Below are 14,880 nucleotides of genomic sequence, written 5' to 3'. Positions count from 1 at the left end.
GGGGGTGTGTGTGTGGAATTAATGTGGAATAGCCCCAACTGGGCTGAGTCTTACAGGGATGCGAGGGGGCAGCACCCGCTGCCAGCTCACGGGAATGCCGGGGTCTCGATACAGGGAAAAAGGGCCTTTTTTGGGGGGAAAAGGGGCAAAAAAAGGAGGCACTAATCCTCTATATGCAGCAAAGGAGGGGGAAACAGTGATATCCTCCTGCACGGAGCCAAGAAAACTCGGGAATGCTGGAGGGGTCGGCACCTACCACCAGCTCACATGAATGCCAGGGTGTCAATACAGGGAAAAAGCACTTTTTGGGGGGAAAAAGGGCAAAAGAGGAGGCCCTAATTCTGTATATGCTGCAAAGGAGGGGGGAACGGCAATATCCATCTGCACGGAGCCAAGAAAATTCGGGAATGCTGGAGGGGTCGGCACCTACCACCAGCTCACAGGAGTGCTGGGGTGTCAATACAGGGAAAAAGCACTTTTTGAGGGGAAAAAGGGCAAAAAAAGGAAGCACTAATCCTCTATATGCAGCAAAGGAGGAGGGAACGGTGATATCCTCCTGCATGGAGCCAAGAAAACTCGGGAATGTTGGAGAGGTCAGCACCTACCACCAGCTCACAGGAATGCTGGGGTCTCAATACAGGGAAAAAGCACTTTTTGAGGGGAAAAAGGGCAAAAAAAGGAAGCACTAATCCTCTATATGCAGCAAAGGAGGGGGGAACGGTGATATCCTCCTGCATGGAGCCAAGAAAACTCGGGAATGCCGGAGGGGTCGGCACACACCACCAGCTCACAGGATACAAAACAAAACAAAAAAAAAAAAGAAAAGAACATATAATGAAGGTTTTCCGACCAAGGAGCAGGTACTTACACCGTATCGCTTGAACAGGATATCCAGATCCTCGCTGCCTTTACGGTATTTATCCTCCATCAAGGGGCTCTGGTCTATGGAGTCATCGCCGTCGGGCTCCGGGCTGTCACAGCCGTTAAAACCTTTCTTTCTTAACGTCTGAAAACACAATCGGGACAGTTTGAGATCTGGGAGTGGGGACGGGGAACGCGGGCAGCTGCTGGAGCCGGGCAGGACCCCCCCGCAAAAATGGAGGCCCTAATGCTCTATATGCAGCAAAGGAGGGGGGAACGGTGATATCCTCCTGCACGGAGCCAAGAAAACTCGGGAATGCCGGAGGGGTCGGCACACACCACCAGCTCACAGGAATGCTGGGGTGTCAATACAGGGAAAAAGGACCTTTTTGGGGAGAAAAAGGGCAAAAATGGAGGCCCTAATCCTCCATATGCAGCAAAGGAGGGGGGAACAGTGATATCCTCCTGCACGGAGCCAAGGAAGCTCGGGAATGCCGGAGGGGTTGGCACCTACCACCAGATCACATGTCGGCACCTACCACCAGCTCACATGAATGCTGGGGTGTCAGTACAGGGAAAAAGCACTTTTTTGGGGGAAAAAGGGCAAAAATGGAGGCCCTAATTCTGTATATGCAGCAAAGGAGAGAGGAAACAGTGAGACCCTCCTGCACGGAGCCAAGAAAACTCAGGAATGCTGAATCTAATGGGAATGGTTTTCCCAAGGGCTGTTCCTGCGGCTCCGGGTGGGAACACGGAGGGACCCTCGTGGCCCCTCGTGCCTCTCACCCGGGGGGGGTCTCTCGGGGCTGGGGGGGCTGCACGCATCGGCTCCCAGGGCACAGCAGGGCTCCGAAGCAAAGCCATGCAAAATCCCACACTCACCCCCAACCCCCGGAGGCATCCGGGAGGGGGGGGTCTAAAGGGGGGGCTGCAGACCACCAGCTACTCACTGCGAGCCGGTAACTCTGCATCATTTTATCAAATTCCTCATCAATCTTTTTATATTTCTCTTCCGTCTGCGGGGTCAACGCAAACACTTCATCCCCTTCCGGGCTCTCGCACTCCCGGTGCTTCTTGTTCAGCGGGGGAAAAAGGGCAAAAATGGAGGCCCTAATTCTGTATATGCAGCAAAGGAGAGAGGAAACAGTGAGACCCTCCTGCACGGAGCCAAGAAAACTCAGGAATGCTGAATCCGAAACAGCCCCGTACAGAGGAGGGCTCGCCCCGATTAATGGCTTCGCCCCAAGATGTCGATGATCTCGATGGGGGGAAAGCGTCAGGATCCGGCCCTTGGGTTTCAACGCTGAGGTGTCTCTAATATCGGGACAGTTTGAGATCTGGGAGTGGGGACGGGGAACGCGGGCAGCTGCTGGAGCCGGGCAGGACCCCCCCGAAACAGCCCCGTACAGAGGAGGGCTCGCTCCAGTTAATGGCTTCGCCCCAAGATGTCGATGACCTCAATGGGGGGAAAGCATCAGGATCCGGCCCTTGGGTTTCAATGCTGGGGTGTCTCTAGGGAATTACAATGCAGGGATGGATGGATGGATGGATGGATGGATGGATGGATGGATGGATGGAAGGATGGATGTACAGATGAAAAGATGGGTGGATGGATGGATGGATGGATGGATGGATGGATGGATGGATGGATGGAAGGATGGATCAACAGATGGAAAGATGGATGGACAGATGGAAGGAAGGATGGAAGAATGGAAGGAAGATGGAAGGATGGAAGAATGGAAGGATAGATGGAAGGATGGATGGACGGATGGAAGGATGGATGGATGGAAGGAAGGATGGAAGAATGGAAGGATAGATGGAAGGATGGAAGGATAGATGGAAGGATGGATGGATGGAAGGATGGATGGATGGAAGGAAGGATGGAAGAATGGAAGGATAGATGGAAGGATGGATGGATGGAAGGATGGATGGAAGGATGGATCGACGGATGGAAGAATGGATGGACAGATGGAAGGATGGATGGGTGGATGGATGGAAGGATGGATGGAAGGATGGAGGGAAGGATGGATGGACAGATGCAAAGATGGATGGAAGGATGGAAGGATGGATGGAAGAATGCATGGAAGGATGGATGAATGGAAGAATGGAAGGATAGATGGAAGGATGGATGGATGGATGGATGGATGGATGGATGGAAGAATGGAAGGATAGATAGAAGGATGGATGGATGGAAGGATGGATTGACAGATGGAAGGATGGATGGATTGCTGGATGGATGGATGGATGGATGGATGGATGGATGGATGGATGGATGGATGGATGGAAAGAAACTCCTTTCCTTTCAAAGGATCTGTTTATACCAGAGCTGAGTTTGGCCCCGCACCAGCTCAGACACATTCGTCACCTACAATTACTACGACGACAAGGAGGGGAAATGAACCTTCATGACATCTGCTTTCCTGCTAGAAATAGGGAAAAACCTTAAAATAGGGAAATAAAAGCCCAAAATAATGAGCAAAAAGCAGTTTGCCCCTGGTTTACGAAAAGGTTGGACCATGAGAAGGACTGTGGCACAGCAAGCCCTGTGTGAGGTGACACCAGGAGGTGACAGTGACAAGGCCTGGGCAGCAAACCCCACACCATGATCTGTGCGCCACCACAGAACCTTAACGAGGCGCCGTCTCCTCCTCCTTCGTTAACAGGAGCCTGGTAATTACACGCTGGGGCTCTGCACAGGGTATGGACACAAAAACCCCCAAAGCTCCTCTTCGGTGCTCAGTAGCTGGTTTGCAGATCACCTTCCCCAGGCACATTTAATCATTTTATTTTCAAAATATCAAAAGCAATTAGGCGTTATTATGGAACCATCCCTTGCCAATTGATTTTTTTTTTTTTTTTTTTTTTAACAAGTCAAAGCTACAAAATTTCCTGGAAGTCTTGATCTCTTTTCATGCCAAATTCAGCAGGGGGGGAAAAAATTAAAAAATTAAAAAAACACACAGACACAAAAAAAAAGCCTTGACAATTCTCCTCTGTCTTCCTAAACAGTAATAAACAGCTTAATTTTGAGGCCAAAACGGATCCTGGAGCAGATCCTTCTTCATCAACCTGCGAGCTCCAGGAAACATGGAGGTCATTGTGGGGGTTTGGTGGAGGAGGTCACGCAACAGGCACCAAACCCACCCCCCCAGGCCCTTTTCCCATCCACCTGAAGCTTTTCACAAGATTTTCAATTAAAATTATTCCTTCGCAGTCAATAATTTTAAGGCTCCTTTACTTAGATTTAAGCCGGGGAGGGGAAAAATCCTCACCCACATCCAGCCCCACCAGGGAAGGATCTGGCTCGCTGGTGGCCGTGGTGGCATCCGAAGCCCTTTTGGGTGTCACCAATAATTCCTGCTGCTAATTATTATCACCTAATTACCTAATAATAATTCCCGGTACCCCTAAATGGTGTTATTTAGAGAAGGTGAGTGGGAATCCGAGTCCCTGGCACGAACAGGAGGTTCCCAGGGCTTTTCCTGCAGGTTCCCGAGGATTTTTCCCTATTATTTTGCTATTTTTGAACATGTCCTTGTTTGTTTTTAGAATGGGCCAAAAAAAGGACCGGGTGCTGCCGGTGGGGAAGGAATGTCTTCGCTTTTTTATTTTTTATTTTTTTTTGGAAACTGCTTTTTGTAGATTTTTTTTCCCTTTTGTTTCCCCGATGCAGCCGAAAGACGGAAAGTTGAGCCTTCCTTTAAAAACTGAAAAAAATGTTTTTTCCTCCTTCTCTTTCTCTTTCAGAGGCAACATGGAAAAAAAAAGTTGTTCCATGAGGAGTGGAAGGGATGAAGCCGGGTTTTCTTCAGGTGCCAGCTGGGGAGATTCTTCAGTGTCTAATAAGGGGCTGTGCCCACCTCACGGGGGTTCTCTTTGCCCGGGCAGTAACTGGGATCTCTCGCCTCTGCCCTCCCGTCCCTGGTAGGGAATGGTGAGGGTCATCCCTCCCGTCCTCTGGAAGCTCCTCTCCTCTGCCAAAGGCTGCCAGCAGCTTTGGGAGTCGGGAGGTGGGATAAAAAACCTCCATCCCCTGACACCACGGAAGAAGGGAACCTCACAACTGCATTTTCAAGAGCTGAGGCACAACAACCTTCTCCTTTCTAAAATCCACAGCAACAAAGGGGCCCAGAAGGCTTTAATCATGGAATGGTTTGGGTGGGAGGGGATCTTAAAGACCATCCAGTGCCACCCCCTGCCCTGGGCAAGGCCACCTCCCACCAGCCCAGGTTGCTCCAAGCCCCCTCCAACCTGCCCTTGAACCCCTCCAGGGATGGGGCAGCCACAGCTTCTCTGGGCAACCTGGGCCAGGCTCTCACCACCCTCAAAATAATTTCTTCCCAAAATCTAACCTCAATCTCCCCTCTTTCAGCTTCAAACCCTTCCCCCTCGTCCCATCGCTCCCCTCCCTGATCCAGAGTCCCCCCCAGCTTTCCTGGAGCCCCTTGAGGGACTGGAAGGGGCTCCAAGGTCTCCCCGGAGCCTTCTCTTCTCCAGGCTGAACCCCCCCAACTCTCTCAGCCCCTCCTCCCAGCAGAGGGGCTCCAGCCCTCCCAGCATCTCCATGTCCCTCCTCTGGCCCCGCTCCAACAGCTCCATGTCCTTCTGCTGTTGGTGGCCCCAGAGCTGGAGGCAGCACTGGGTGGGAGGGGGGGTCTCCCCAGAGCGGAGCAGAGGGGCAGAATCCCCCCCCTTACCCTGGGGATGCAGCCCAGGGGGTGGGGGGCTTGCTGGGCTTCCAGACCATGTTGCCAACCCATGGCCACCTTTCCCCCCATCCCCAGCCCCCCAAAACCCTTCTCCTTGGGGCTGCTCCCCATCCCTCCATCCCCAGCCTGGGCTGGGACCGGGGGCTGCCCCCCCACCCAGGTTGAGGACCCTGCCCTTGGCCTGGTTGAACCACATGAGGGTCACAGGGTCCCACCTCTCCAGCCTGTCCATGTCCCTCTGGATGCCACCCCATCCCTCAGGAGCGTCACTTCTCCCCACACCTTCCACTTTAAGCATCTCCCAGCCAGCCCAGGGGGTGGGGGGCTTGCTGGGCTTCCAGACCATGTTGCCAACCCATGGCCACCTTTCCCCCCATCCCCAGCCCCCCAAAACCCTTCTCCTTGGGGCTGCTCCCCATCCCTCCATCCCCAGCCTGGGCTGGGACCGGGGGCTGCCCCCCCACCCAGGTTGAGGACCCTGCCCTTGGCCTGGTTGAACCACATGAGGGTCACAGGGTCCCACCTCTCCAGCCTGTCCATGTCCCTCTGGATGCCACCCCATCCCTCAGGAGCGTCACTTCTCCCCACACCTTCCACTTTAAGCATCTCCCAGCTCCTCCAGCTCTGCCCCATATTTCCCCCCCGGGCAGAGCAATGGGCAGACGCTGCCAGTCGTGGCATTTTTCCCTTTTGAATTCCACACGAAATCATCCCGGGGGTTGTTCCCACAAGGAGGGAAAGCGGAGCAAGGGGGTGAACGCAGCTCTTTTCACCCAGCCCCAGAGAAACCCCCCTTCCCCCCCCCGGGAGCAGCTCACAGCACCGTCCCCTCCCCGCCTTTCCCACTGTCTTTCCCTCTGCAGGTCCAATCTATTTGGTGTCTCCAACTCAGCCCCCGTAAGCCTTGCTCTCCTCCCTCTCCCTGGCCACAAACTTCACACAATTAGTCCCAAATTCATTATCTTTGAGGCCCACACCTCCCCCGCCGAGCTCGGCCTGCAGCACCCCGAGCTGTGGTGGCTGCAGTGTCACCGTCCCCATCGGGGAAGCATCGACCACAGAGGGCAGGGGGGAAACCCTTCCCCGCAGCGAGCGATGGGGTTTTATCACCCTGGGCACAGCACGGGGCCGCGGGCAGGGAGGGGACAAAGGGGACAGGGACACTCTCCAGAGCTGGCCCAGCAGAGCACGGGGACGGGGAGCACCGGCGGCGGCGGGTGACCAGGGCCCCCGAGTCGCAGCGGGACACGAGCCAGAGCCATCTGCTCAGAGAGAGGTTTGGGACAACAAAAAAATGCCATTTCCAGCCATCCCGGCTTTGGCTGCTGGGTTTGGGTTTGTGTTATTATTATTTTTTTTATTTTTTTCTCTCATTTTTTTGACAGGATGATGTAAAAGGGAAACAATCCTGCGGCAGCGAGAATCAAACCCAAAGCCTCCCCTTCGCAGGATTCTCTGCAAGGTCGTTTAGAAAAGAGCAGGGAAGGGCCAGACGGCGCTGCCTTCCTCCTCCTTCCTCCTCATTCCCTTTTCCAGGGGGAGGAAAGAAGATGCAAAGAGGCACGAGACCTTTTTGTCACCGTGGAACGCCACCATTTCTCACATCAAGGAGATGCAAATCCAACTCCTTCACAGCAAAAAATGTTCAAAGGGGAAAAAACAGGGTGAGAAATTCACGTGGCAAAAAAAAAAATAATCATCATCTCATCATCGACCTGTCTCCCTGATGTCTCCCCACCCTCTCAGGAGTCCCCCCCCCACGGCAGGACCCACTGGAGGCCCTGGCTCTTCCAGGCCACGTTCCCGTGATCCCAGCTGGGGCGGGAGCAGATTTCCAGCCCGAAGAGGGTGAGAGAGCAGCAGGAAACGCAGAACATGTGAGAGGAAACGATGCTCAACCAGGATGTGGTCGACTTCCCTTAGAGGAGGGAGATGCAGCCGCCCCGGGCTTTGGGGAAGTCTGGAGGAGGAGGAGGAGGAGGAGGAAGAAGAGGAAGAGGAGGAGGAGGGTTAAGGAGAGGGTGAAGGTGAGGATGAGGATGTGGATGGGGATGGAGATGGGGATGAGGATGGGACAGGATGAGGATAGGACAGGATGAGGATGAGGATGGGGAGGAGGATGGAGATGAGGATGTGGATGGAGATGGGGATGGAGGATGGGGATGAGGAGGAGGATGGGGAGGAGGATGGGGATGGGGTGGAGGATGGAGATGGGGATCTGGATGGAGATGGGTACAGAGGATGGCGTGAGGAGGAGGATGGGGATGGGGAGGAGGATGGAGATGGGGATCTGGATGGAGATGGGTACGGAGGATGGTGTGAGGAGGAGGATGGGGATGGGGAGGAGGATGGGGATGGGGAGGAGGATGGAGATGGGGATCTGGATGGAGATGGGGATCTGGATGGAGATGGGGATGGAGGATGGCGTGAGGAGGAGGATGGGGATGGGGAGGAGGATGGAGATGGGGATGAAGCTTCTCTGCACTTCACCACCTCTCCAGGATCCTGCAAAATGCCTGATTTTACGCACCCTGGGGAACGCCAACCCCAGGAAGGAGAATGAGGGGAAAAAAAAACCTCAGCCCTCCCGGGACATTCAGCCGAGGAAAGGGAAGAAAGGGCCGTGTGACTTTAACTGGCGGGGGAGCATCCCCCGTGCCCGTTGAGCTCTGCTCCCGTCCAAGTCCCTTATCAGGGGCTGGCACGTCAGCCGGGCCGCGAGGAAACGAGAAGCGACAGCGAGGAGCAAAGCCGGCGTGATCCCAGCCCGGGCGCGCACGTGGCACCCAGCGTGCCTGTCTGGGGGCCTCAGCTGTCCCCCGCCTGATTAAGGAAACCCCCCTCCCTGCATTAAGAGAGATTTTCTCAGACTTAAAAGCTTGCGCTGACCAGGACTTTGCCGGGAACGGAGAGAGCCGCAGGGACGGCGCGGCTGAATCCTGATCCCTGATCCCCCAAACACGGATGTGACCCCTCCATCCCACCCAGGGGATGGTCCCCAAAAGGCAGCCGGGGTGTCGAACCCCCCCCTTGAACCAGGGCTGGGTACTCTCATCCCAGAGGACAAACTCATCCAGGGGGATAAAGCCCTCAAAAGCATCCCTGTGCCACACGAGGTGGCATCCCTCAGTGAATGGGATCCCAGAAAAGCATCCCTCAGTGCCCCCTGGGGCTGCATCTCCCCAGGACCAAAAAAAAAAAAAGGGAGGGGGGATCCCATCTTTACTGTTGTTTTAAAACATAATTTGAACAGACCAATTTGTACCACCCGGAGTTGGTGGTACCAGCACCTCTGGCCCCAGGAGACCCCCGGCCCAGCCAGGAGAGGAGACCCCCATTTGGCCAAACCTCCGGAGCCACCGCTGGAAAATAAAATCAAATCCCCCTCCTCCAGGAAAATAAAATTAAGAGGCTTCTGCCTGGATTCACCCAGGTCCCGGCTGCTCCTCACCCTTTCCAAGATGCTGCCAGAGCCACCCAGGGTTGGAAGGGGCCACAGGCATCACGGGGAAGGCAGATACGTGCAGCGACCCCTTAAAATCCATGGAAAATCCTATTTGGTAGGAAATTTCCAGTCTTTGCCTTCAGGGCTCAATAAATGCTTGATGCTGGGGAAGCTTCGAGGATGAGAAGGGCCCTTGGAAGAGTCAAGTTCAACTGGGAGCCACCAAGAAACACAAGATAAACCAGGTCTGTGTGTGGTGGGCATAGAGGGGAGATGGAAATCAGCCCCCAGGGTGGGCGATTTGGGAGAAAAAAAAGAGTAAAAATCCTCGAGCAGCCCTAACCCTGCTCCAAGATGAACCGAGGATGAGGAGAGATGCTCCAGCGGCCTCAAAACCTGCCTCATCCCGGGGGGTTTTGCTCCGGGGCGGCTCTGCCGGCGCGACGTGCCGAGCCCGGCGCGGTTTTGGGTTCTTTTCCTTGCCATCCACCAACATCCTTCCGCTCCCGATGTTCCTCTCCCCGGCTTTGGACTCAGCTCCAGCTATTTTTCATGTGGTGCAAACACAGCTATTTCTTTGGGTGCCAAGGACGGTGTGTAACTCGTCGGCTCGGGGAGTGTTTGCATCTTGGACCATAAGGGAAGGGAGAACGCTGCCCAAAATGTTTACGGTATTTTTAGGCCAAGACAAATCTGTTCCGACGCCGCGAGCCCGAGCATCCTCTGCGCTGCCGAGCACGGCGGGGAGCCCTGCCTGCAAAACCCCGGCGTCTTCACAGCCCACGGGCACTACCTGCCTGAAACAGGCTAAAAAAGGACATTTTTTTTCAACCATCTCCCAGGCCCCCTGGCAGAAGAGTCTCCAAACCCCCACAGGTCCTGCCTGGTGGCTCGGCCACGGCTCAAGGCACTTCTGCGGCAGGAGGGAAGGGGGAGGACAAGCAGGGGAGAACCTCCAAGTCCAAGCCTCTCAAAATTATGGGCTCCCCAGTTCCAGAAGGACAGGGAACTGCTGGAGAGGGTCCAGCAAAGGGCTACGAGGATGATGAGGGGCCTGGAGCATCTCTCTTGGGAGGAAAGGCTGAGGGACTTGGGGCTTTTGAGTCTGGAGAAGAGAAGGCTGAGGGGGGATCTGATCAACGCCTGGAAATCCTTCAAGGGTGGGTGTCAGGAGGATGGGGCCAGGCTTTTTCCAGTGGTGTCCAGAGACAGGACAAGAAGAAATGGGAATAAACTTGAATATTAGAAGTTCCAACTCAACATGAGGAGGCACTTCATTCCTGGGAGGGTGGCAGAGCCATGGAAGAGACTGCCCAGAGAAGTGGTGGAGTCTACTTCTCTGGAGACCTTTAAACCCCACCTGGACATGTTCCTGTGGGACCTGCTCTGGGTGGACTTGCTCTGGCAAAGAGTTGGACCAGATATCTCCAGAGGTCCCTTCCAACCCCATGTGATTCTGTGAAAAAGACACATTTCATGGAGAAAAAAAAAGCAAAAAAAATCAAGATTTAGGAGGTAGGTTGGGTTTTTCCCTTCTCCTTCATGAAATCAAAGCCCGAGTGGTCTGGCCGAGATGCACCAGGCTGGAGGAGGAGGTGGCCTTGGCGTCGGTGGGGTTTGGACACGGTGTCCTCAGTCAGACTGGACTCACCCTTGGAGAACCACAAAATGCAGCCGAGCAAGCCCTGAGCAACCCCACCTCCCCCTGAGGTTGGCCATGCTTTGAGCACGCCAAAGGTCCCTCCCAGCCTGAATGACTGTCATTCAGCCACTGGTGCCCTCCCACAACCTCACCCCGGTGTCTGAAACAAGAGGAACCGAGGAATCCGGTGCAGCAACCCCAGGAGATGCCTCCAAAACCATCCCTGGTCTGCCTGGACCATCACAAAGTCCCACAAAGCAAACCTGCACCTCAATTTTACAGCAGCAGATTAACACATAAATTGAGATTGACTCAAACTCCACCACTCAGAACTGAGTATTTCTGGAACCCAGTAGAGTAGCCCCAGGAGAGGCCTCCAAAACCATCCCTGGTCTGTCTGGACCATCGCAAAGTCCCACAAAGCAAATCTGCAACTCAATTTTACGGCAGCAGATCAGCACATAACTCAAGACAGCTTCAAACTCCATCACCCAGAACTGACTATTTTTGGAATACAGCACAGCAGCCCCAAAAGATGCCTCCAAAACCATCCCTGGTCTGCCTGGACCACGGTGAAGTCCAACAAAGTAGAGCTGCATCTCAATTTTACGGCAGCAGATCAACACATAACTCAAGAAAGCCTCAAACTCCACCATTCAGAACTGAGTATTTTTGGAACCCAGGGCAGCAGCCCCAGGAGATGCCTCCAAAACCATCCCTGGTTTACCTGGACCACAGCAAAGTCCCAGAAAGAAAACCTGCACCTCAATTTTATGGCAGTAGGTCAACACATAAATTGAGATATTGACTCAAACTCCACCACTCAGAACCGAGTATTTCTGGAACCCAGTAGAGTAGCCCTGGGTGATGCCTCCAAAACCATCCCTGGTCTGCCTGGACCATGGCAAAGTCCCACAAAGTAAACCTGCAACTCAATTTTATGGCAGTAAACCAACACATAACTCAAGATAGCTATCCACCAACATCCTTCCGCTCCCGATGTTCCTCTCCCCGGCTTTGGACTCAGCTCCAGCTATTTTTCATGTGGTGCAAACACAGCTATTTCTTTGGGTGCCAAGGACGGTGTGTAACTCGTCGGCTCGGGGAGTGTTTGCATCTTGGACCATAAGGGAAGGGAGAACGCTGCCCAAAATGTTTACGGTATTTTTAGGCCAAGACAAATCTGTTCCGACGCCGCGAGCCCGAGCATCCTCTGCGCTGCCGAGCACGGCGGGGAGCCCTGCCTGCAAAACCCCGGCGTCTTCACAGCCCACGGGCACTACCTGCCTGAAACAGGCTAAAAAAGGACATTTTTTTTCAACCATCTCCCAGGCCCCCTGGCAGAAGAGTCTCCAAACCCCCACAGGTCCTGCCTGGTGGCTCGGCCACGGCTCAAGGCACTTCTGCGGCAGGAGGGAAGGGGGAGGACAAGCAGGGGAGAACCTCCAAGTCCAAGCCTCTCAAAATTATGGGCTCCCCAGTTCCAGAAGGACAGGGAACTGCTGGAGAGGGTCCAGCAAAGGGCTACGAGGATGATGAGGGGCCTGGAGCATCTCTCTTGGGAGGAAAGGCTGAGGGACTTGGGGCTTTTGAGTCTGGAGAAGAGAAGGCTGAGGGGGGATCTGATCAACGCCTGGAAATCCTTCAAGGGTGGGTGTCAGGAGGATGGGGCCAGGCTTTTTCCAGTGGTGTCCAGAGACAGGACAAGAAGAAATGGGAATAAACTTGAATATTAGAAGTTCCACCTCAACATGAGGAGGAACTTCATTCCTGTGAGGGTGGCAGAGCCCTGGAAGAGACTGCCCAGAGAAGTGGTGGAGTCTCCTTCTCTGGAGACCTTTAAACCCCACCTGGACATGTTCCTGTGGGACCTGCTCTGGGTGGACTTGCTCTGGCAAAGAGTTGGACCAGATATCTCCAGAGGTCCCTTCCAACCCCATGTGATTCTGTGAAAAAGACACATTTCATGGAGAAAAAAAAAGCAAAAAAAATCAAGATTTAGGAGGTAGGTTGGGTTTTTCCCTTCTCCTTCATGAAATCAAAGCCCGAGTGGTCTGGCCGAGATGCACCAGGCTGGAGGAGGAGGTGGCCTTGGCGTCGGTGGGGTTTGGACACGGTGTCCTCAGTCAGACTGGACTCACCCTTGGAGAACCACAAAATGCAGCCGAGCAAGCCCTGAGCAACCCCACCTCCCCCTGAGGTTGGCCATGCTTTGAGCACGCCAAAGGTCCCTCCCAGCCTGAATGACTGTCATTCAGCCACTGGTGCCCTCCCACAACCTCACCCCGGTGTCTGAAACAAGAGGAACCGAGGAATCCGGTGCAGCAACCCCAGGAGATGCCTCCAAAACCATCCCTGGTCTGCCTGGACCATCACAAAGTCCCACAAAGCAAACCTGCACCTCAATTTTACAGCAGCAGATTAACACATAAATTGAGATTGACTCAAACTCCACCACTCAGAACTGAGTATTTCTGGAACCCAGTAGAGTAGCCCCAGGAGAGGCCTCCAAAACCATCCCTGGTCTGTCTGGACCATCGCAAAGTCCCACAAAGCAAATCTGCAACTCAATTTTACGGCAGCAGATCAGCACATAACTCAAGACAGCTTCAAACTCCATCACCCAGAACTGACTATTTTTGGAATACAGCACAGCAGCCCCAAAAGATGCCTCCAAAACCATCCCTGGTCTGCCTGGACCACGGTGAAGTCCAACAAAGTAGAGCTGCATCTCAATTTTACGGCAGCAGATCAACACATAACTCAAGAAAGCCTCAAACTCCACCATTCAGAACTGAGTATTTTTGGAACCCAGGGCAGCAGCCCCAGGAGATGCCTCCAAAACCATCCCTGGTTTACCTGGACCACAGCAAAGTCCCAGAAAGAAAACCTGCACCTCAATTTTATGGCAGTAGGTCAACACATAAATTGAGATATTGACTCAAACTCCACCACCCAGAACTGAGTATTTCTGGAACCCAGTAGAGTAGCCCTGGGTGATGCCTCCAAAACCATCCCTGGTCTGCCTGGACCATGGCAAAGTCCCACAAAGTAAACCTGCAACTCAATTTTATGGCAGTAAACCAACACATAACTCAAGATAGCTTCAAACTCCACCACCCAGAACTGAGTATTTCTGGAACCCAGTAGAGCAGCCCCAGGAGAGGCCTCCAAAACCATCCCTGGTCTGCCTGGACCACGGTGACGTCCAACAAAGCAAACCTGCACCTCAATTTTACGGCAGCAGATCAACACACTACTCCAGACAGCTTCAAACTCTCTCCAGAACTGAGTATTTTTGTAGGCTGGACTAAAAAGATGCAAAATCATCCCAGTGTTGGAGATCTGCTGGCTCCCATCCCCACCAAGCTGCGGTGTTGGCCCCGGCCCGGGCTCCACCACGACGGCAAAGAGGACGGGCGGCCTCACCTCGATGATGTCGGCGTTGGTCCGGCTCTCGTGGGGCTCGTTGTACTCGGTGTATTTGAGCAGCACCTTGTCCATGTCGGTGCTGGCGTACTGGAACAGCTTGTTGGAGTGGTTGAAGATGATGAGGGCGATCTCGCAGTCGCACAGGACGCTCAGCTCGTAGGCCTTCTTCATCAAGCCGAACTTGCGCTTGGTGAAGGTCACCTGAAAGGAAGGAGAACCCCGGTCAGAAGCCGTGCCCACGCCACCAGGGACCCCACACCTCCCAGAAAAAGCTGGGATGACCACTGGAAGAAGAGCAAAAGGAAGGGGAGGGCAGAGGGAATCTTCCATCCTCAGTTTCCCCAACTGGACAACCAGCCCCGAGCTCCCCTTTCCCGCCTCCCCCTTCCACCCGGCTCGATATCGCTGCCTATTTTGGGATCTTCCAAAGGCAGACACTCCACAAGCACAAAGATGATTATCAGCGTTGGAAATCACATATTGCCAAATCGAGAGAAAATAAATTTCAGCAAAATCCCCAGCAGAGTTACCATCTGGCCGGGGGCTGCGGGTTGTTGGCTCTTTTTTTTTCTTTTTTCTTTTTTTTTTTCCTTTTTCTTTTTTTTTTCCTGATTTTTTTTTTTAAAGTTGAATATTCAAGCAGTGCAGATCTCCTCCCCACGCGCTGCAGTACCCCACCCTGGGAGCTGCAGAGGTGAAGTGGGGGGGCTCAGTCACCCCAAAAAGCAGCCCAGGGTGCTCTGCACCGCTCTCCCCCCACCCATCCATCCTTCTCCTGCTTCCCAGCACCC

The 14,880-nt window shown here is 53.9% G+C and overlaps 1 protein-coding gene across 1 annotated transcript in view; it reads right to left on the bottom strand.

Moving 5' to 3' along the window:
• The window catches only part of MEF2D (myocyte enhancer factor 2D), a 69,714-nt gene that overhangs the window by 38,521 nt on the left and 16,313 nt on the right, over nt 1–14,880 (bottom strand). Inside the window, exons 2-3 of the mRNA XM_014961244.1 lie at nt 14,087–14,290; nt 869–1,006 (exon numbers count right to left, since the gene is read on the bottom strand). Of these exons, the coding sequence (XP_014816730.1) occupies nt 869–1,006; nt 14,087–14,290 (342 nt within the window). The remainder of the gene's footprint in view (nt 1–868; nt 1,007–14,086; nt 14,291–14,880) is intronic.

The sequence above is a fragment of the Calidris pugnax genome, unplaced genomic scaffold, assembly GCF_001431845.1.
Source record: "Calidris pugnax isolate Ruff unplaced genomic scaffold, ASM143184v1 scaffold371, whole genome shotgun sequence".
NCBI lineage: Eukaryota > Metazoa > Chordata > Aves > Charadriiformes > Scolopacidae > Calidris > Calidris pugnax.
Note: the sequence above shows the minus strand (reverse complement) of the source record. Positions and strands in the feature narration are given on the sequence as shown.